The sequence below is a fragment of the Aspergillus karnatakaensis genome, assembly GCF_047715665.1.
Source record: "Aspergillus karnatakaensis strain CBS 102800 unplaced genomic scaffold BJY04scaffold_4, whole genome shotgun sequence".
Lineage (NCBI taxonomy): Eukaryota > Fungi > Ascomycota > Eurotiomycetes > Eurotiales > Aspergillaceae > Aspergillus > Aspergillus karnatakaensis.
The window spans coordinates 100,536-121,959 of NW_027395716.1; the positions used below are offsets into that span (position 1 = coordinate 100,536).

Consider the following 21,424-nt stretch of genomic DNA (forward strand, 5'->3'; position numbering starts at 1 on the left):
GATGGAGCGACTGTACTGGTATAGCTGGTATGTATTTATAGTTGCGAGGCACGTTTACTCGTCATCACCCAAGAACACCCGGATTGGCATCCATCCATCTCCTACGACCTTTGACCGGGTTGGAATCCCGCTGATCTCCGCGAATTCCTCCTCGGTCAACTCCCACCCACCAAGATCGAAGTTATTCTCGATACGACTTGGAGTGACGCTCTTCGGAATGACGCTGACCCCGCGCTGCAGGCCCCATGCAAGTCTGTGCGCTTATTAGCCTGCTCAACATGAACATTAAAAGCCAAAGGGTTCTCACAGGATCTGCGCAGGCGTCTTCTTTTTCGCCTCTGCAATCTTCAAGATAACCGGGTCGTTCGTCAGATTTGTGTGCCCGTTTATCGGCGAGTCGCTGTGTCCGCCGAGGCACGAGTATGCTGTGCAGTGGATGCCTTTGGAGGCACAGTAGGCCAGGAGCTTGGGGCTGCTAACGTCAGACGATACGAATATACTGGAACGTAAACAGCAGACTCACGAGGGGTTATATGGGTGCAGCTGTGTGAGACATTAGCTGTACTGCTAACTCCTTAGGTGGTTCAGAACATACCTCAATCTGGTTCACAGCCGGAATAACCGTGCACGAAGGATCACTGAGGAGTGTTTCCAAATGGCTGATCTGGAAATTCGACACGCCGATATTTCGCACTTTGCCTGTAGAAAGCAGTATCTGCATCTCTTGCCTGTATTCGTCAATATGCCGTCTACTCCGTACAGGATGAACAGAGAGATCATTAACCACCAAGTCTTAACGAAATCCCACCCCTCCAAAACCCTCCCCCGATCATCCGGATCCGTCGAGCACGGAAAGTGAATCAGGTATAAATCCAAATACTCCAATCCCAGATCATTCAACGAAGACTCCAGTCCCTCGCGCACGCGATGATGCCAGTGATTATCTAGTTTCGTGGTAACCCAGATCTCCTCTCTCGGGATGGCCGAGGCACGTATCCCCTCGCCGACTTCCTTTTCATTGCCGTAGTTGAGTGCTGTGTCGATGTGTCGGTAGCCATGCTGCAGGGCGTGTTTTACTGCGTCGCGGGTGGCGTTTGCGGTTGATTGCCAGGTTCCTAGGCCGATGGCGGGGATGGCGCCGGTGCCGTTAGGGAGGGGGTAGGATTTTGTCTGAAGAGACATTTTGGCAGTTTCAGTTTCTGTGATAGCATAGTGACAGATTGTTACAGCAGGTTTACTTCATATCTCCTTGGCCATAGATCTCCAGCTCCAACTCCAACATCACCTTCTCCAACTATGCTCTCGGTTAACTCCAATCTTCTTGGCCGATCATGATAGGATGCATGCCCTATCAATCTACCCCAACCCTGCCAGTCTCCAACATTTCTTATCTCCCCTAGCCTAGCCCTCATCGAGGCTAGATCAACACTCTAGCGCTCCTTCATGCTGATAACGCGGGGAGAAGATCGGGGAAGACTCAGATGATCGGTCAATTCAGCTGCAGAGATAGCCGGTCCTGGTGTAACGATAAGCCGCGGTGCTCATTAGGTATTCTTTCCCCGGCCCTCCACAAAATGTCATCCACTGCAGCTGTCAACCACGTCGGGTTCTGGATCCAGTCACAGCGACTGACTACTCGGAGCATTTTCATTTCCAAGCAGCGTTGACACGAGCAGTATGCCGTCCTGGTCGTGGCCTGAAATCAAGCAGAGGCTGCAATGGTGCGTTTTGCCACCCCTTGATTCCTAACCCCGAGTATCCCATCACCGTCCTCGCGATTAACATGGTTACTGCGGCAGCCCTGTCGATGAAGACGCGGAATATGAGAATACAACCTGGTGTAATCGCGATCTTATCCCCATCCCGCCGGAGAGGAGGACGTATGGTGTTTGGTCGTATTTCGGTACGTCATCACCATTCCCTGCTGCTGTCCCTGTGCCTGGGCCGGGTACCTCAAAGCCCCTGCTAATGAAGCAAAGGATACTGGACTGTATCTGGCTCATGCATCTCCGCTTGGTCGACGGGGAGTACATTGTTATCGTTCGGGTTGAGTCCGCAGCAGGCTATTGGCGTCGTCGTATGTCTCTTCCCCTGCTCCATCGGCACAGTTCCTAAGGGATATGCAGATTGTCGGTGGCTTCATGTCCGGCTTGCTCGCTGTAGCCTGCGGGTGGATGGGTGAAGTCCATCATATTGGGTTCACCGTCTCCAGTCGGTTTTCTTGGGGGATGAGAGGGTCTTACTGTACGTCTTGAGACCTTTATTACCATCCAACCACGCTGACACGCAGAGTTCCCGTTATTCTTCGCACATTCGTCTCGTGCATGTGGTTTGGCATGCAGGCATTCTGGGGCGGGCAGGCGACACGGGTCATGATTGGGGCTATTATTCCAGGTACGCCGCTCCCACGATCTATCTATTTATTGCCCATGTAGGCATGGCTGACAAAATCAGGCTTCGCACACATGAAAAACTACTTCTCCGAAAGCTCCCACCTGCAAACAAACGACTTTATCGGGCTGGTCATCTGGATGGTCGGCTTCATCCCGGCTGTCCTGATCCGGCCCGAAAAGCTGCAGATCCCCTTCTTCATCTGCTTTGTGCTGTTCTGTGGATCTTGTTTTGGGATTTTGATCTGGTATACCCCCTGCACCCTTTCTATTTCTTCCATTCGTTTAGAAAAGAAAAAGAACAGATGTTAATGATTTGTGCATAAAGGGCCGTCTCCCAAGCCCACGGCCCGGGAAACCTCTTCCACGAACCCGGCACCGCCCCGAACACCGGCTGGGCCTTCATGTTCGGTATTACCGCCATCCTCGGCTCCTGGGGCTCCGGCACCCTCGGGCAAAGCGATTGGGTCCGATATTCGAAGCGGCGATACGCGCCCACACTGTCACAGCTCGTTGCGTGCCCCGTTACGATTGCGATTACCGCCACGATCGGGATTGTTGTTACCTCAGCGAGCAATAAAATTATGGGTGGCGAAATTCAGTGGAATCCGATTTACCTTCTGGCTGATGTGCAGGAGTACTATGGGAGTAGTCCGAGGGTTCGGGCGGGGGTGTTCTTTGCGAGTTTGGGGATGGTGGCGAGTCAGTTTTCGGTGAGTAGCGTCTCGTTCTTTGGTTTGACCTAGGATATAAATAGTGGGGGTGGTGCTGACGGGAGTAGATCAGTGTAGTGCTTAACAGCGTCAGCTGCGGTATGGATCTTGCGGGTCTTTGGCCGAAATATCTGAATATCCGGCGTGGGGGGTATGTTATGGCTGTTATTGGGATTGCGACACAGTGAGCCCCCTGTTCTCTTCACGCTTGGCTTATCAGTCTCATTGATATCATAATGGTCAGACCATGGCAGCTCCTCTCCACAGCAGACAAATTCCTCTCCGTGCTTAGCGGGTTTGGTGTCTTCATGGCGCCGGCGACGTATGTTTATTCTTGCTGCATCCCCCACCCCTCTCCCATTCTTACCCGCCGTACTGCATGGGCATACAACTAACACTTCACCATCTATAGAGGCCTAATGCTAGCAGACTACCACCTAGTCCGCCGCCACCGCCTCAAAGTCAGCGACCTGTACCGCGGCGACAGCAGCTCGATCTACTGGTTCCGCTCGGGCGTGAACTGGCGCGCTTTCGTGGCGTTTACGGCAGGGATGTGGCCGTTGCTTCGTACGTACCTACTTCCAGTTCCTTTTTGTTTTTTACTTTGAATCTTAGGAGCCTAGTGAAGAGTGAACTAATTTGTTATGTGATGTACAGCCGGCCTCGCAGCAAACGTCAACGCGTGGAACTACGGGCAGTGGGTCGGGTGGTTACGGTTGTATAACCTGACGTTTATTGTCGGGTTGGCAATCTCGTTTCTGGTTTTCTGGGGATTGAATTATTTGTTTCCGGTTGAGGGGGTTGATCAGGAGGGGCCGTTTGTTCTGGGGGGTGAAGGAGTTATTGATGGGGTTGAGGGGGGGATTTTGAGGAAGTCGGTAGAGGGAGAAAGGGACGGGGATAAGAAGAGGTTGGAGGTTGTTTCTGTTGTTTGAGGAAACTACTTGGGCTGCATGTCAAATGAGAGAATGGGTGGATTAGGGCTTGGGTGATTTGAGGATATATATAACGGGAACAGGCTATTTTATTAAGGTTTAGCGGCCAATGACATATACCGGAAGCTAGGAACATCAGCATCTTTGTTCCACCCAACGTAGTAGATGAAGTATCGAGCTCATCCATCTCCTTGCCACAGATGGACAAAAGGTGGATATTTCGCCACGACTCACGAGGCAAAGGATGTCGTCGAAATATGGAACGGCACCGGGCCGACTGTTGCAGCAACTTGCTCCACCCGCCAATCATGCAGGAAATCTCCGCAATTGCGTGATTGCCTCTGGCTCCACTACCACCGAGCTCGGCTTCAATTTTTTGCTGCCCTCCCAAGGTTGCCATTCTTCTTTCATTTTTCTTTTCTTCTTCTCCCCAACCTTATCTCTCCTGTTGACAGCCACGTGGGCAGATCGCCGTCTCTCCAGCTGTATCTAGTCCATCATGGTTTCTCCAGATGCACTCGCAGCACCGGCTGCAAGCAGCCGCCTGCGCTCCATCTACCGCTCCATCCCCTTCCAGATCGCCATCGCCTCCGGCGTGTCATTCACCGCGCCAGGAATGTGGGATGCCCTGAACAATCTCGGAGCTGGTGGCGCTGCCGAGCCTTATGCAGTTTCCGCCGCTAACGCCCTGCTGTACGGCTTGTTCGCGGTCGTCTGTGTGGCTGCCGGTGCGATCAACAACCGGATTGGACTGCGGTACGGCCTTGCGCTCGGTGCCATCGGGTACCCCATCTACGGCGCGGGACTATACACAAACAACTACTCGCCGACGACATGGTTCATGCTGTTTGGCAGTGCGCTGTGCGGTATCTCGGCGGGTTTCTTCTGGGCTGCCGAGGCGGCGATCATCATTGGGTATCCCAGTCCGAAGGATCGCGCCTTTTATCTTGGTATGCTTGTTCTTACTGTATCCTTCTATAAGTTACTCCACTGACATCTTATGCTGCTAGCAATCTGGCAAACCGCCAAAGCAGCCGGCCCCATCGTCGGCGGCGCCATCAATCTCGGCCTCAACGCCCAAACCTCCACCACCGGCTCCGTCAGCTCGAGCACCTACATCGTCTTCATCGTAATCATGTGTCTCGGTCTGCCCATCGCCCTCCTCCTCAGCCCTGCCGAGAAAGTCCAACGCAAAGACCGCACCCTCGTCGTCGTCCATAAGAAAGCCTCCTGGGCCGCCGAATTCAAAGCCGCCGTCTCCCTCCTCGCCACCCGGCGTGTCGTCCTCCTCCTCCCGGCCTTCTTCATCAGCTACTTCTACAACGGCTTCCAGTCAACCTGGCTCACAAGCTACTTCACCGTGCGGTCGCGCGCATTCTCTTCCTTCCTCACCAACTTTGCCGGAATCGCATCCTCGTTCCTCATTGCAGGACTGCTCGACCGACAAAGTATCCACATCAAAACCCGCGCCCGTGTCGCGTTCATCGCGATCATCCTTGTTCTAACGGGGACGTGGATCTGGGCGTCTATCCTGCAAGACCAGTTCTACTACGACTATGAATCCGCCCCGGTGTTTGACTGGTTCAAAGGCGGGTTCGGGAAATCCTACGCCCTCGTCTTCTTCTGGACGTTTGGCGGGCAAGCATTCCAGCAGTTCCTGTATTGGCTTGTCGGGCAGTATAGCACGGATATCTCGTCGCTGAGCTACCACTGTGGTATTCTCAGGGGCTTTGAGGCGCTAGGCCAGACGGTTGCGTGGGCGATGCAGAGCGAGGGCAATGCGAATCATTTTGTGAGCATTGGGTTGAATTTCGGGATTACCCTCCTTTGTGTTGTTCCGACCTGGATTGTTCTTTCGGAGTTGGAGCATAGTCATGAGGTACAGGTTGTTCAGGAGGATGTCAAGGGGGGTGATGTGGAGGAGAGCAGAGTTGGGGCTGCGGGTGGCAATACTACTACTGTCTAGATTGCCGGGGGTGGTGGATGTGATGTGATGTGATGTGATGACTATAGACTATAGATATAGAGCTTTTCAACCAAGCGTTAACGACTAATAGACTTTCTTTCTCAACAACCGCCTTCCGCTGTCTTTTTTAAATCTGAGCTAACCTTTCCTTTGTCACCTCCAGCTTTTCAATTCGCCACTGTCCCTCCGCTTGAGAGGCTCGATTGAGAAAATCACTCTTCGAATATCTTGCCATGATCACTATATGCCACAAGGCTGTGGTTTGACGCAAGCTTCCACGCAGATCTAAGGAACTCTGCAGACCTAACTACGGAATCCAGCTCGGAGATAAGCACAGTGCATCTGCGAATCGCGCAGAATATTTAATGCGTAGTGCCAGGCCATGGTCAACCATGGCTCCAGTGTCATCACCCAGTGGATTCCCCGGTGGAGAATTCCGGATTTAACAGCGTATTGCCGCTCGTCGAAACAGCTTAACGTCCTGGCTTCAATTCTATTTCTTTCCCTATGGAAACTGTTGGCTCGGTCAAGCTCTACAATATCCATGTACTCTCCGTCCATCCTTAACCTCCTCGTGCTATAATATTGCTGCCAATATCACTGTATCTATTATCAGATAGTGATACCGCAATGCAGCCCTTCACCCTGCCACTCCCCGACAACGCCACAGTGGCGGGCATACACTCGATCCCATCACCCTTGTCTTTGAAATCCACCTCATCTCCAGCCAGCTCTCGCCCCCTAATCGTCGCCCTGCACGGCGGAACATACGACAGCAGCTACTTCAACGGGACCCCCGAGACCTCCGCATCAACAACAAGCACATCTCTCGGAATCCCATTTGTAGCAATCGACCGACCCTGCTACGGCGGCACAACCTCCTTTCTCCCGCTGCCAGAAGGATCTGATTTCAACGAAGAGTCTGGTCGCTGGCTGCACGAGTATATCCTCCCGGCGTTATGGGCGAGATTCGGCGAAGGCTGTAACGCCCTTGTTCTGCTTTGCCATAGTCTCGGTGGGATGAGCGGGATCGTTGCTGCGTCTTTGCACGCACGGGATGAAAGTCCGAAATACCCGCTAGGTGGAATCATCGTTTCAGGTCTCGGTGACAAGACACCCGTTATGTCTGAGGCTGAAGCAGAGGCCGCGCGCAGTGCGTATGTCAAGGTTGGACCGGACTATCTTTTGCTTCCTGTGGGTATTAAAGATCGGATTATGTTCCGGGCTGGGACTTGTGATGGGGATGTGCTGGCGCAGAGCGAGCGGCTGAATGCGGCGACGCCGGAGGCTGAGATTCGGGACTTTAGGGGCTCTTGGATGGAGACGTGGAAGGAGAAGTGGGCGGAGCATGTTGTGGTACCGGTTATTTTTTCGCTTGTGGAGAGGGATCCGTTTTTTGTGGCTACGAGGGAGGAGGTTGGGGTTTGTTTGAGGGCGTTTATGAAGAGTGTGAGGGTTGATGGGGGGTTGATGAATGGTGCGCCGCATTGTATGGAGTTGAGTTATTGGTCGAGGGGGTGGTATGTGCGGTGTTTTGGATTTGCGATGGAGTGTTCTGTGGGGATTGCTGTTGGGAAGTGAGAGGATGATGTTGATTAATATATACTAAAGACTATGGGGACGTGACGAAGAGATGTAGCTGTCCGGTGCGTTCTTGGTCACCCTGGGAGTAGAGGCAGCCCGATTGCTGACTTCTGGAAAAAGCTTTTCGGAGCCATGACCCCGAGTTGGCTCTGGTACGATCTGTATAGTCAATCCTTAGGTCTCACCGATGCTGCCAAGCTGGCCAAGAGAAAATGCATACATACTAAGCCTGTCTTGGAGTAACTGCCTAAGAGATCAACCCTCCTCTTGACCTCCTACGCCAAGATATTACATCTCAAAATGGCTCCTCACCTCACCCATCTCTCAGCAGAGCTTCTCCATATTATTATCGACTCTCTGCCGAACAAGGCTATCAAGGCGTTGCGGTTGACCTGTAAAGCACTATGCAATGCCGCCCAGCTCCGCCTTGACCGCGTCTTTCTCTCCGCTAATCCACTGAATGTCGCTGTCTTCCGGGCTGTCGCTGATAGTGATGCATATCGGTATGGTGTCAAAGAGATAGTCTGAGATGATGCTCGCCTTATGAGACCACCACACCGTAACATCTACAATGACGATATCGATGAAATTGAAGACCCTCAATGGGAGGATGATGGTGATCACGCGTGGTTCATAAGGGAGATGAGCTGGAATAAAGAGGGAGAGATACCATTCAGGACAGGGGTGGTCAGCCCAGGAACTGCGCTGGAAGATCCCCGTCTTTCTGAGCATCTTGATAATGAACTTTCTCCCCGGGTATGTTGGCAGTACTATCAGAATCTCCTTTACCAACAGGAGGATGTCATCATTTTCAACAAAGATGCCGAAGCTCTAGCCTACGGGCTTCGCAGGTTTCCCGCGCTGATTAGAATCACCCTCACCCCTGCAGCGCATGGAGGGCTCTGGGCTCCTTTATACGAGACTCCAATGATCCGGGCGTTTCCCAAGGGCTTCAACTATCCAATTCCCCGCGGATGGCCCAATGGCCGCTACGCGGGTGACAAGCCAAGTGCAGAGCCATGGGAGGACCCTGATGTTAGAGCGAAATATCGTGGCTTTGGTATAATCACTCGTGCACTGACTGAGTATACCGAGCACCACATCTCCGAGCTAGTCATCGACGTTAATTCGCTAGAATCGGGCCTAAACTGCCGTGTTTCTGAAGAACCCAATGCTGAATATCATGATTTTACCACGATACTTAAGCGACCTGGCTTCCGGCGTCTCGACCTGGCCCTTCTCGTCGGAGGCCAGGAGCACACGGGGTGGCGGTGCTTCCATAGCAAATTGCTCTTCCGCGCCCTTGCAAACGCCCTCGACCTTGAGCACATGAGCCTCACTACCAACGTCGCATCGGATCCAGCAAGCGATAGTACTGAGAAGAGTCTTGGAGGTTCACGTAACCAATGGGTGCCCCTGAGGACAATCTTCCCCGTGGACTCCTGGCACAGACTCCGTCACTTCGGCCTCTCGGGCTTCCTCGTCGACAAGGACGACATAATTGAATTCCTGAGCGCACTGCCAGCACTCCGCTCATTGCTTCTCGCTCATCTCTGGTTCGTCGACCAAGGTGGTTGCTTCCGTGAGCTTCTTGACGATATGCGGGATAAGCTAGACTGGCGCGCTCGGGATCCTGTTGAGCGACCAACAATATCCATTTCCGTGCCCACGGACTATGACCAGCTTGGGCACGAGGTGTGGATTGAGGAGGCAGTCTGCGAGTTCATGTATGGAGATGGCCAAAACCCTTTTTTCTACAGTGGGGACGGGTCGGCTGCTTCTCCATACGGGGTCCTTCGTGATGCATTCTTACCAGGGTCGGAGTGGTACACTCGATCCGCCCTTCGACGGCGGGGACTCCTCAAATAAGTGCCATGTCGTCAACGCAACGATGCTCTTTTCACATTGATATCGACTCAGCAGCCAGGAAAATCACCCTAAAAACTTCGTCCGAACCTCATTGCGAGCCTGACCTCCTCTGCTGGCCCCAAAGTTACACTTATAAATATATGAAACGTGCTTGAATGCACTCTCCGTACTATGTGAACCTCTTATCCAGGAACCAAGAGCGCACATGTCCCGTACCGGGTCAGCAGGCTCTGAAGCTCTCTTCGCAAACAAGGCTGCGTTCCGTGTGTAGCTGACATTCACTGGAAGAGGCTAGGAAATCCCTTGCTATTTATCTCATGGTCGGAGGAATCAATGTGGTGGCTCAGATTGTACTTCCCATTCTTATCGCGTTTCTTCTAGAGGGATTGTAGTAGTCGCATGGTTCTCATATCTCCAGAACCAGCAATACACCGAGGACTCATCCTGATCCTGGTCACGTTGATAATAATGGGGGCTCTAATAGGGCTGAGCGGATGGTATGCCCTATGCCCAACCCACCTCGCGTGGTCGTATGCAAACCAAATGTTAAAGGTACTCTATCCAGACATAGGTGACGCAACCGCAGCAACGCATGCAGCGGACCTGTTTCAAGAATCTGCGGCATTTTGCTTCGATGGATGAGACTAAAGCACTGGCACCACATCAAAAGGCACAGAGGGTGACGCGTTCCACCACTCTAGCTTGTACCGCAATGTTCCTGGACGGGCAGAGACACCAAAGAGCAAGATCTTCTATTGAGGCGACCCCCGGCATCACGGGCTAGATGAGAGACAGGAGGCCCCCAGGATTCATTCTTTTGCATATAAATACGACCACGTCGTTCGGGGCTTGAGATTGGTACACCCCGAGCCGTCGGCTAGCACGATGCGAAATCAACGTACCCAAACACCTCGATGCTCCGGAAGACTTTGATAACCCTACCTGGGTATGATTCTGGGCTGTTACCAGACAGCTGGCTCTTCTCGGCCTGGTATTGATGTACCCCAGCAAGAAGCGAAACAGTCGACCGTCGCGGCGCTTGTGAGTTCCCAATCTTGAATGACGGACGGCGCAGCGTATGGAGCAAGCGCTTATCGGAAATCATTTTGCCAATCATGACGACGCACGGATGCATGGGTCGCCGCTAGATGGCACTCTGTCCTACCTGAAGCTAGCAAAGTGGTGACATTCCAGCCCTGATCTGCAAGTCAGACGGATTTCAGGCCGGATCTGCACCCCAACGAGTCTTTGACTGGATCACAGCCCTTGACCGGCGTTGCGGTCAGCATGTTCGCATCACCCCGAGGTTGTACACCCAAAGCCCTTTGTACCACCTCACAAAGTTCCCTCTTTTATAACTGCCGGCTGGAGCTTCTGGTCGTCTGATTTTCTTTCGACACCCGCCCGCTTACCCGGATGTGAATCACCCACCATGTCCACTCTCTCACCTGAGGAGCGTGAGGCCTTCCTAAAGCTACCCGCCAGTATTCCACCCCCTGGCGAGGTGTCCAACCTTGTTGATCCTCCAAACTTGGTGGTCGCCGGCTATGTGGTTGTGCTGATGGCCTTGTGCTGGACCTGTCTATTTTTCGCCATTCGCGTGTACACAAAGGTTTTTGTCATCCGCTCACTGCGCATGTCTGACTGTAAGTTTCTGTCGCAATTGCTCGAGAATACCATTAACGTTCTAGATGCCATGGCGATTGGCTGGGTAAACCGGCCTTTTTCTCCCCTGATAGCGGGCCTTTTCTAATACCCCCCAGGGGCTTTTCATGGGCTATTTCGCCCCCGCCTGGTTAGTGATCCATGTCGCGCCGGGGATTGACCAGTGGAACATGAGTTTTGGAGATCTCCGAAGCATGCTATGGGTGAGTGTTTCTTTGCGCACCAGGACTCCAGCCCTGGAGGTAACAACCATGAATGAACAATCAGTACTACCACGTCGGCTCCATCCTCGCCGGCCTGATCATCCTCTTCATTAAAATCTCCATCCTGCTTCAATTCCTCGAGATCTTTTCCCAGTCGCGCGACTTCTTCTTCTGGAGCTGCCACGCCGTCATCTGGATGAACATCGTCTACTACACCATCAACACCTTCCTCGACATCTTCGGCTGCGACCCGATCAACAAAGCCTGGGACTTCCTTATCACTGAGGGCACCTGCGTCGTGCAGACTGACGTGCAGAATCTCTCAGCGAGCGTGATCAACTGCGCCTCAGACCTGGTCATCCTAGTCCTCCCTCAGACCAAGATCTGGCGGTTGCAGATGTCGCGTCGGAAAAAGCTTGCTGTCTCCATGGCGTTTCTAGTGGGCGTTATGTACGTTACCTCCCTACTCCATCTCGCGTACATAGTTCCATCTCAATGCTAACCCGTACCCTTTTGTCTAATGCAGGGCCTGCACCGCCGCAATCGTCAAACTCGCCTACTCCGTCCTGATATACAAAACCACAAACAACGCCTCCTACTTTGCCTTCTTGATGGCCCTGTCCTCCCTCGCTGAGATCTCCTGCGGTATTATCGCCGGTTGTCTCCCCTGCACACCGAGGTTCGTGAGAAGGATAGCGGCGCTGCCGTCCGTGGAGCGGTGGACGACGTCGATTCGCAGTTTGCTGTCTGCTTCTTCGCGGCATGGCGGGCATGATTCGGCATCGACTAGACATGACGGTGGGATTGAGTTGAATGACCATTTTGGGCACAAAAATGGACATGCGAAAGGTCTTGGGCGGGGCTGTGATGATCTGTATCCGTTGACGCAGACTGAGAGTTTGGGGGCGGAGGGGGAGGGGAGAGATGATGCGTCCGTGACAGCGAATGCGAGATTGTCTGCGACGATGAGGGTGGAGGGTCGGGTTTCGATTTAGCGCTAGGGTTACTAGGAGCTCTTGCTATGGTTCTTATGGGCATGATGACGATATAGGTAATATTGGCGGCTTCTCACATATTCCAGTATGTTTATATGGATGTGTAGTTTTCGACACTAAGGTCGTCACTAAACTGCAGAGCCTTACTTAGGCGTTACCTCTGTTTTAGTTCAGCTCGTTGGGGTCTCTTGATCTCCCTTAATATGTTCCGGTGACTCAACCCGTAGCTCTGGTGGGGGAATCATAGCATGGATTGTGAATGGTAATACTTTGGTAACCCCTTGCAGTCATATTATGCAATGCCAGAGTGCAAGAGGTAGATTGATTCACTATCAGGGTAGAACAGGTTTCTTACTCTGGAACAAGCTCCCAACTTTGCTATAATATCTTAGATGACTCCTCAAATACAACTTGCGTCAGCGAGCTCTCGATGATCACTTTCGGAACATCGTAAGTGTTGGTCGCGATGCTTTTGGCCAGGGTAACCCCCTCATCCAGCCTGGTTGCATCCTGGTTGAGGCCCTTCTTTGATTTCGTTGCTAATATGCCTCTTTCTGACAAGCTTTTTATCTGAACAGCATACCAAACTGTGCGCCCCATTGACAGTTTATCAATGGCAGCTGCCGGATCAACAACCTCACCTGCTAAAAGCCCAAACTCTGCCTCCATATTGTGGCCGGGACGAGGGACTGGAACCTCCTTCCTCATTGCTTCCTTCCTGATGCTGCACCTCCTCCTCTAGTCTCCCGCTATATCTTTGATCTGACCCTCTGCGAGAACAAGCTTGTCCCATTTGACTTCACCAACTTCAATGGCTCGAGCTTCATGGGAAGCCACAAGCACGGACGAGGGCTGTTGGTTGGAGCTTGGCACGATTGTAAAAGGACCTAGACGTCTCAGCCTTGCGCAGAGGGGCGCATGATCACTTCGACTTGTTCTGCTCGCGACTCGTACGACACTGACGCGGCTGGCAGCTTCCCAGCTGAAGTGAGGGAAACCTGTGCCAACTCATCCAAGAACTCCAAATTGTCTCTCATCCGAATATCGAGGCGTGCGTTCCGAAATACTCTCTCCTCTAAGCCCCGTGTCGTACCGACATCGAGTCCACCATGTCCTGCTATATCTTTGTCATCTTTGCGAGCCTTCCGATCGTTCAAGCGTCGGGGTGGGACGACTTCTCCAGCAATCTCGCCACCGATCTCGCACCTTTTCTGTCTCTTTTCGGAGAGCAAGTGACGAAACAATACCTCAGTGAGAGTACGACATTCCTCGATTACTTTATCTTTGCCATGGCCCCAATGGGCATAATAACGGCCGTGGTCTCTGCTATACGTGTATGTGGGAGTCCAGCCTTACGGGCCTTCGTTGGACGCGCACAAGAAGGTGGATGGCAGGCAGAGGTTGAGTTGTGTTCTTCAACAAGCCGTGACGTCTGCGAACTATATCATAACGGCGGTATTGCGCGTGTCTTTGGTCGGCCGAAGATTCTAGAGGTCGTGTACGACCCGGATTTCAACGAGCCTGGCCGGCCACGTATCTGGTCATTTCGTGATTATGTTCATGCCACTGGGAATTGGTACCAATGCCCACCCATGCCTCGGCCTAGGGTAGCCGTTGGAAGAACTCCTGCTGCTGCAACGGATATGGAGAGTGCATTGCTTGGGGACTTGCCAACACTTACTCACGCACCCAATCTGTCCCTCAATATTGGTATCAAGAAGCGAGCACCCGTTATCTTCTGGGCAGTAGCTCTCAGTGGCTTCGGCTTGCAGACCGGGGCTTTGGTTTTTGCATGTGTCGCCACATACTACCTTAAATGGGATGCAAATGCTTATGCATGTCCTTTGGCCGTCGTCGGAACAATCATGGTGGCCGCTGGCATGTATTCCTGCGCCTTCCTGATAGGCCAAAGGACGGACGAGTAAGTGTGGCGTAGGCGAGGCGGGGATAAGGCCCCCATTCACTGGTTACAGCCGGGAGATCAACGGATAGGCGACCAGACGGTCGATGCATTTTCCTACTCTGACGACGATGACGGCGCTGGAAACGCCATGAGAGACTATACTATTTCCTGGAAACGAGATATATCGCCAACCGCACAGTACGGGGCATGGGGAGCAGTGTGTGTGACCATATCAGGCTTTATCCTGCAGTTTACCGGGCTCCGGGCGCTCCATTCTGCTGTAGCACTGGCACAGCTTGCAGTAGCTATGCTTATGGGCCTCAGGCGGGTGGGCTCAGTGTCTTGCTTCCACAGCTTATCCTCCAGAAAGAAATCGCTTCTTCTCGCCCACTTGTTACACCATCGCTCTGGAATGTGGCCTAGAGTGCTAATCATCTCGGCGACGACGTGGTCTTCATCGGGCATGAAGTCTCGAATAGAGTGCCATCGCCTAGGATCTCATGGAGCGTGCAGCCTAGCGTCCAGACGTCAACGGCCCGTGTCAGTGGTTCTTTCAGATATGTTCCGGCGGGAGCATGAGGACAGGAGTATGGAGCTCTGTACGCGAGGTATCATTTTGAAAGAACGATTCACCAAAGTCGGAGATGATAATCTGGGCGTCTTGGATGTCTTCGGCAGGTGTGAACATCAGTGCCGGGGGAGCACAGTAGCAAGGGACTTCAGGACCGTTGGGCGCCTTGTCAAGGCGAGTCACAGGCAGTCTTTGGGGCTCGCCTATATGTTTATAGACCTCGTCAACGCCGAGGGTTTCGAGATTAGATGCTTTGAAAAGGATATTGTTCGAGTGGAGGTCTGCGGTTCAGATGTTAACCCCGCGCTTTTGAGAGGAAAGCGGTATTCGAGGAGTTTTGACCTCAGCGACAGAACTACCGAGCCGGGACTATCAATGATTTTTGTTGGCGACTAACCGGCATGCACAACGCCACAAGCATGAATGTACTCGAGTCCCAGCAGGGCCTGGGCAGCAATAGCCCGTGCGATTTTAACGGGGAACCCCCATCTAAGACTCGCCTCCTTGGACTGCGCAACGCTGCCCCCTGCAGCTTCAGTCACAATACAATGATGGGTCCCATTAGGGCCTACAATAGTAAACTTATCGAGGAGGGTTGAGATATATTTGTGCCCAGGGTGCGTGTCCTGTTTCGATGCCAAAGCGCGCAAGATCTTGGTCTCGGAACACTCCTCCTCCACATTCGACGAGGCAGAAATGAGGATTTTGAGAGCAACATTCCTCGCCGAAACGTGGTCTCTTGCTAACCAGACAGTCGAGTATGCGCCAGAGCCTAGCTTATGGATGATCTCGTAGCGCTCGTTGTGGTAACGATCGCCAATGTGTGTTGGGTGATAAGCGCCGCCGCGGTAGCCGTCAAGGTTCTCAACGCCCTCATGGCATTGGTATATTGGGCCTGGATGTTCCTTGCGGGCAAGAGACTCCATTGACTGATGGTGCTGGGAAAATGTAGACGGTCTTCCCCGAGGTGGAACAGGTAGTAGGGGTGGAGAGATTCTGGGAGAGGATCTACTGACAAGGTGCAACAAAGGGCTTCCTCTCGTAATTGACCGCAATAAGCGCGTCAAGTGGAGTTATGAAGGAGATGAACGATGAACGATTCCGGGGGATGAGCATTGAGGGGGACCCTGCCAGCTCCGGTGGATTTATTCTCCATCTCTCAAGAGCCTCATCAGTCAGGTGACAGCTCATGTGACCCGCCCCTGGGTTACCGCAGGGAGCATCTACTCGGGACAATGGCTATCCAGATGGATCTATTTAAGGCCACCCACATCAGGACCCGCCCGTGAGGATTCGTGGCTGTGGGCCCGCATGGTCCTATAACCCGATGCACGTGTCTGCCCAAGGACAGTTGAAGGATTTGCAGTAGATAGCTTTAGACGGTGCGTGGGCTGCACCGACCCGGGCGGATATATAAGGCATGATCTACCAAATACGTGGCAATGAGCTCTAGACGGTCATTGATACTGAATTCACTCATGGAGTGGCAAGACTAGTTGCAGGATCTGGTATGTATCATCATGTAATAGTTGAGGAGCAACATACGATTTACCAAACGAGCCTTGATTGACATCTTGTCAAGTCAATATCCCTCCCCTTTTAACCGCGGTCCGCCTGACTTCCAAGGAGAACTACAGAAGCCAGCGCAGCCCCTGCCAAGTGCGCCCGGGCTCTCCGAAGACCTTCTAGACGCGCTAATTCTACACACGCCTAAGCCTCCGAGACAACGCTTCGAGAAAGACTTATGATCAACTGCCCGCCTTATCTCAAAACCCGCGACCAGGTGCCATCGCGGCCTGGTTTGATTTGCTGAAGGCGCTGTCTTCGCAAATCAGCTGCAGTAGACCAGCATGAGGTACAGACCAGCATGAGGTACAGATCAGCATGAGGTAGTAGATGCGCCAGCCTACCGCATAGGTGTAGAATAGGTATGAGGCTGGATACGCATCTAGAACTCGAGCGCCATAGCAGACCACTATAAAATGGCCACTGCGTCCTCACTCCGGCTGCAATCTTTCCTTGCTCTATCCCATTCATTCCCTACCTACCAGCCTGAAACATTGTGCCAAAAAGAAAGAGAGAAGCGGAAATCAGGCCATGAGGCGGTTATCTCTCGCCAGGGGCGTTGCCTCGCTCGTGCTCTGCGGTAAGCCCCCCTCGCCTCCCACAGCATGCATGCATGTCTGATATCTCCACCAGCGGGCCTAGCTTTAAGCCATGCAATCAACATCACCGCCGCAAACAACCTCAGCCCACGCGCAGGTATCGCCGGCGGCGTACCCCTTCGCGTTCTCCCCCTAGGCGACTCCATCACGGACGGCTACGCCAGTTCCGACGGGAACGGCTATCGGCTCCAGCTATGGAACAACATCGACAACCCCAAGGATTTCGTGGGAACTCTCAACAAAGGAAACATGCCGGATGGTAATAACGAAGGGTACAACGGGGCAACGATTTCGGAAATCAGTTCTCGCATTGGCCGTGCGCTGGAGATGAGGCCTAATGTTGTTCTTGTCCATGTGGGCACGAATGATATGAACAAACCCTCTGAGCCGGATACTGCTCATGAGCGCCTAGGGAGTTTGATCGATAAGATTGTTTCGGCGTGCCCGGATGCGGCTGTTCTTGTTGCGAAGATTGTGAGGGCGTCGAATGGAGGGACGCAGGCGAGGATAAATAGTTTCAATGGTAAAATACCGGCGGTAGTTGCGGCGAGAGCAGAGAAAGGGAAAAAGGTAATGGTTGTTGATATGTCGAGTATTAATCAGCTAGCGGATGGACTCCATCCTAATGATGCGGGCTATCGCCAGATGGGCGATATTTGGTATTCGGCTATTCAGGATGCAGCTGACAAAGGCTGGATTGATAAGCCTGTTGCCGTTGACCTTGGGAAGGGTGATTCCTGCCCTAATCGCCCTGTCTGGTACCCCCAGGGCCAAATTGCCTCTGGCATTGGATCATCCGCGAAATTCAGTCCTGTGTGGTATCCCAAGGGCGAGATTGCGAGTGGGATTGGCGCGGGCACTGGGGTGCGCTTTGGCGACATTGACGGGGACGGCCGTGATGACTACTTGTGGGTTAGTAAGGCTGGGGCGGTCAAGGCTTATTTGAACACTCCTGGGGCGTCCGAGGATGAAGTGATCTGGATGCCGCAAGGCGAGATTGCATCCGGGTAAGGGACTTTCTTGTCAATCGAAGTGTATGGCTGCTAATGTGGGAACAGAATAGGGAAAGATGGAGATGGAGTACAATTTGCTGACATGAATGGTGATGGGCGTGACGATTATCTCTGGGTTTCTAAGGAGGGCGCAGTAATCTGCTATTTGAATAAACCCGGCAAAGAACGTGGAAAGCCAAGCTGGCATCCAATTGGTTAGTAGGCTACTCTCCGCGTCTTATAATTGTTGATTGGACGTACTAACCTGACTTCACAGGTGAGACTGCTCGTGGTGCAGTGTCTGTTCAACGTGCTAACTTTACTCCTCAGGTGAGATCGCCAGCGGCGTCGGAGCCAGCCGTGACAGAATTCTGTTCGGTGACATTGACGGGGACGGGCGGGATGATTACCTCGTGGTGGGCGACGGGGGGCAGTTGGAGGCATGGCTCAACATAGGAAGTGGTGACAAGCCCAGCTGGCGTCCTGTCGGTCAGGTTGCCAGTGGGATCAACGCCGGGGACGGAGCAGGAGTTAGGGTTGCTGACATCAACAATGATGGAAGAGTGGACTATCTTTGGGTTGCTGAGAACGGTTCTGTCACTCTCTATACAAATACCGCAGACGCCCATAGCCAGCTTCCTAGCTGGTGGGCTCATGGGGAAATCGCCTCTGGTGTTGGAGCCTCTCGCGATTCGATCGCCTTTGCTGATATCAATGGGGATGGCCGCAGCGACTATCTGGTCATCGGCAAGAACGGCCAAGTAAAGCAATGGCAAAACGGTGGGCAAGGCGGAAAGTCCTTGATTGGACCTGGGGTGCAGTTCCATGACATTGACGGTAGGTGGAGCTCATTCCTGGTGCTCGGTGGCTTCAAGCTCTGATAGAACTCAATCCAGGTGACGGTAGGGATGATTATCTGGCGGTCGATGCTCAAGGCCGCGTCACTGCCTACCTCAATGGGGGTGTGAGCAACGGCAAGCAAATCTGGTATCCCCAAGGAGAAATTGCTAGCGGCGTGGGTGCTACTCGGGATCAAGTTCACTTTGCGGACCTAGATGGAGATGGAGATGTTGAGTATCTCGTGGTCCATGCTAATGGTGCGGTCGATTGCTGGCTGAACAATGGTCCTATCTCATCAAGTGATCGACCTGGCCGTCGGATCTGGGTCCCCCTCGGTGAAATTGCATCTGGTATAGGAAAGGACGGACCAGACGTTCGCTTTGCTGATATAACAGGTGACGGGCGAGCGGACTATCTCTATGTCGGCTCTAACAGTGCTGTGATCGCATATATTAATGGTGGAGGACTTACCCAGAAGCAAATCTGGTACCCGGCTGGAACAGTTGCCACAGGTGTTGGAGCCCAAGGCAAGGATATCCACTTCGCTGACATTAACGGTAAGTTGTCAATTATGCTCCTTGTATTGGCGGCCTATGTTTGGTCTGACATTCATGCAGGTGATGGCTTTGCTGAGTACCTTTGGGTGCACCCCAATGACGGGTCGGTTGATTGCTGGTATAATGCAGGTAACACGGGAGAGTGGCATGCTTGGGTAGGTCTATCCCCAGCCAATGCAGTCCAGTGACTCTAACTAATCGACCATGGATAGAACACAATTGCAACCGGCGTCGGCACTGATGGGTCCAGAGTTCGTTTTGGTGATCTGAACGGAGATGGGCGAGCCGATTATCTCGCGGTGACTTCGGACAACAGTGGCGCCGTAAGCGAATGGCGCAATCTATGCCAGGTCACCACCGAACCACCAATCCTGATTGGGGGTGATTGGTGCGAGCGAGGTGCACGTAAGTTGAAGAGATGCCCCCTACACCCCTATTGTGACTCGATGTCTGACACGGCCTTTGCCCCCCAGCTGCCGACGTGGACAAATGGGACGAAGAGTCAACCAACGACTATCTCACCAGGTGGTGGGAACACAATGGCGACACAACCAACTACGCGGTTGACTTTGGATCAGAATGGGGTCTGGGACAGACCTTCCGATGCAGTCTTCCTGATTACTGTGAAGCACCAAAATGCAGTGAGCTCGAGCCGTCAGACGATGATGATACCATGAGCGCCTTCATGATCCTGGAGTCCATCTCCAATTTTAACCGGTATCTCGTCAAGCTGCGAGAGGCCTTGCACCTTTCGAATACTCAATATGCCACGCTACAGGTTGCGATACAGCAAGACTTTGATCCCGGCAAAAGCCCGCGGGATATTTCGGGCATGGAATCCTTAAGTGCCCTATCAGCTATTGTTGGAATGTTAGGGGGCGCGATGGGAAGTGGCAGGAGCGGGACAAATGATGGCGGTATCTTTGCGAGTGCGCTTGCTCTCAAGGAAATGATTCAAGGCGCAACTCGCAGCATTAGTGCTACCCTAGCTGCTAGCGACATCAGTTTGAGCAACATTGCTGAGGAGGCGGAGTATGTTCACTCCTTTTTCGGAGTGAATCTCCATCAGCTGGAAGACCTAAGTCTTGATTTGTTCGGACGGGGAAAACACAAGTCTGATGCGGAAGGTAGCGAGGAGGTTCATATCAAAGACCTGCTGTCTGATGGTGCATGGGTCGACTATCGCAAGATCCCATCTTTGAACACGGACCAGTTGTATCCGACTCTCACTCAGTCAGAGCTCTCGGACTGGTTGTTCAAGGTGGTGCTGGGAAACCTTGTCAACTGGGTTTGGAAGAAACAAGGAGTCTGGATTTCAGCAATCCCCATGACAGAGGAGGAATGCAAAGAGAACAGTCCAGGAAATGGTGATCACAGATTGAAGCTGTGCAAGGATGGAAAGGCGTACTTTCTCCAGCGGCTCACAAAGAAAGATCAGGGGATATCGGTAACATATACAGCAGCCTTGCCTGAGTTCTGGGGCGAGATGGAGAAGAAATACGGCATTACACCACAAGACGCCATTGAAAGCTCTGTGGAGGCTTACAAGTCTGGTGGGCTTGAATTCAAGGCAGACTCTCTGCTCGGCAATATTTTGGACATCAGCGGTACACAGAACATCCAAGCAGGGGTGCAATTCCCCGGAATCTTCTCATTGCCAGTCTGTGATCTGGCGGACTTCTATGGAGACATGGCTAAGGACAACGACTGGAACTTGAAAACTTGGATGAACAAGATTGACACTCCAGGTGACAAGGTTTGGGAAGGCGCAGTTGGGTATGATTGCTTTCGAACCTGAGATCTCCGCGCATTGGGCTAACTCGGTCTAGGATCTGTTGGTGTGCTTCAAGCACTGGTCTCACTGATTTCAAGGGAAATCTTTTCAAGGACTATGCTGTCCATGCACCATCGTGTTAGATATCAGCGGAGATGCATGTTGAAGGATGGGTGGAGTAGGTGGGAGATCGGCGTGGAACTGAAGGTCGAGCTAGAGATGTAGCGAGAAAGATATAGAGATATATTCTGGTGTGGGGGGTCTAGTAAGTGCTAACAAAGACAGTCGTAAGTGTTCACTGA

The 21,424-nt window shown here is 52.7% G+C and overlaps 9 protein-coding genes across 9 annotated transcripts; 7 read left to right on the plus strand and 2 right to left on the minus strand.

Moving 5' to 3' along the window:
• Positions 1 to 20: 20 nt before the first annotated feature.
• Positions 21 to 1,249, minus strand: BJY04DRAFT_98378 (NADP-dependent oxidoreductase domain-containing protein). The gene is made up of 5 exons (XM_073721417.1): positions 788 to 1,249; positions 596 to 728; positions 524 to 543; positions 308 to 472; positions 21 to 253 (listed from the first exon to the last, which is right to left on the minus strand). The coding sequence occupies exons 1-5, from the start codon at positions 1,180 to 1,182 to the stop codon at positions 55 to 57; spliced, it is 912 nt and encodes a 303-aa protein (XP_073575857.1). The 5' UTR covers positions 1,183 to 1,249; the 3' UTR covers positions 21 to 54.
• A 322-nt stretch (positions 1,250 to 1,571) lies between these two features.
• BJY04DRAFT_229242 (nucleobase cation symporter-1 family protein) lies at positions 1,572 to 4,038 on the plus strand (the record flags this gene model as incomplete). Its single annotated transcript, XM_073719020.1, has 11 exons — positions 1,572 to 1,721; positions 1,800 to 1,903; positions 1,980 to 2,077; positions 2,127 to 2,244; positions 2,293 to 2,394; positions 2,455 to 2,638; positions 2,719 to 3,103; positions 3,172 to 3,287; positions 3,348 to 3,425; positions 3,516 to 3,670; positions 3,761 to 4,038. Exons 1-11 carry the CDS (start codon positions 1,678 to 1,680, stop codon positions 4,036 to 4,038), a joined length of 1,662 nt encoding a protein of 553 aa, XP_073575858.1. The 5' UTR covers positions 1,572 to 1,677.
• A 368-nt stretch (positions 4,039 to 4,406) lies between these two features.
• Positions 4,407 to 6,105, plus strand: BJY04DRAFT_178416 (major facilitator superfamily domain-containing protein). Its single transcript, XM_073709736.1, has 2 exons — positions 4,407 to 4,988; positions 5,049 to 6,105. Exons 1-2 carry the CDS (start codon positions 4,538 to 4,540, stop codon positions 6,002 to 6,004), a joined length of 1,407 nt encoding a protein of 468 aa, XP_073575859.1. The 5' UTR covers positions 4,407 to 4,537; the 3' UTR covers positions 6,005 to 6,105.
• A 529-nt stretch (positions 6,106 to 6,634) lies between these two features.
• On the plus strand, positions 6,635 to 7,585 carry BJY04DRAFT_213585 (uncharacterized protein; the record flags this gene model as incomplete). Its single annotated transcript, XM_073714937.1, has 1 exon — positions 6,635 to 7,585. The coding sequence occupies one exon, from the start codon at positions 6,635 to 6,637 to the stop codon at positions 7,583 to 7,585; it is 951 nt and encodes a 316-aa protein (XP_073575860.1).
• Positions 7,586 to 7,888: 303 nt separating this feature from the next.
• BJY04DRAFT_213586 (uncharacterized protein) lies at positions 7,889 to 9,457 on the plus strand (the record flags this gene model as incomplete). Its single annotated transcript, XM_073714938.1, has 2 exons — positions 7,889 to 8,091; positions 8,137 to 9,457. 2 exons carry the CDS (start codon positions 7,889 to 7,891, stop codon positions 9,455 to 9,457), a joined length of 1,524 nt encoding a protein of 507 aa, XP_073575861.1.
• A 1,432-nt stretch (positions 9,458 to 10,889) lies between these two features.
• Positions 10,890 to 12,320, plus strand: BJY04DRAFT_213587 (uncharacterized protein; the record flags this gene model as incomplete). The annotated part of the gene is made up of 5 exons (XM_073714939.1): positions 10,890 to 11,103; positions 11,149 to 11,168; positions 11,221 to 11,325; positions 11,390 to 11,775; positions 11,852 to 12,320. 5 exons carry the CDS (start codon positions 10,890 to 10,892, stop codon positions 12,318 to 12,320), a joined length of 1,194 nt encoding a protein of 397 aa, XP_073575862.1.
• Positions 12,321 to 13,429: 1,109 nt separating this feature from the next.
• BJY04DRAFT_213588 (uncharacterized protein) lies at positions 13,430 to 14,245 on the plus strand (the record flags this gene model as incomplete). The annotated part of the gene is made up of 1 exon (XM_073714940.1): positions 13,430 to 14,245. One exon carries the CDS (start codon positions 13,430 to 13,432, stop codon positions 14,243 to 14,245), a length of 816 nt encoding a protein of 271 aa, XP_073575863.1.
• A 531-nt stretch (positions 14,246 to 14,776) lies between these two features.
• BJY04DRAFT_213589 (kinase-like domain-containing protein) lies at positions 14,777 to 15,720 on the minus strand (the record flags this gene model as incomplete). The annotated part of the gene is made up of 2 exons (XM_073714941.1): positions 14,777 to 15,075; positions 15,192 to 15,720. 2 exons carry the CDS (start codon positions 15,718 to 15,720, stop codon positions 14,777 to 14,779), a joined length of 828 nt encoding a protein of 275 aa, XP_073575864.1.
• A 1,171-nt stretch (positions 15,721 to 16,891) lies between these two features.
• BJY04DRAFT_213590 (uncharacterized protein) lies at positions 16,892 to 21,265 on the plus strand (the record flags this gene model as incomplete). The annotated part of the gene is made up of 11 exons (XM_073714942.1): positions 16,892 to 16,940; positions 16,994 to 17,966; positions 18,018 to 18,166; positions 18,229 to 18,243; positions 18,282 to 18,788; positions 18,848 to 19,141; positions 19,187 to 19,348; positions 19,409 to 19,503; positions 19,561 to 19,753; positions 19,822 to 21,124; positions 21,178 to 21,265. The coding sequence occupies 11 exons, from the start codon at positions 16,892 to 16,894 to the stop codon at positions 21,263 to 21,265; spliced, it is 3,828 nt and encodes a 1,275-aa protein (XP_073575865.1).
• Between the last annotated feature and the right edge of the window lie 159 nt (positions 21,266 to 21,424).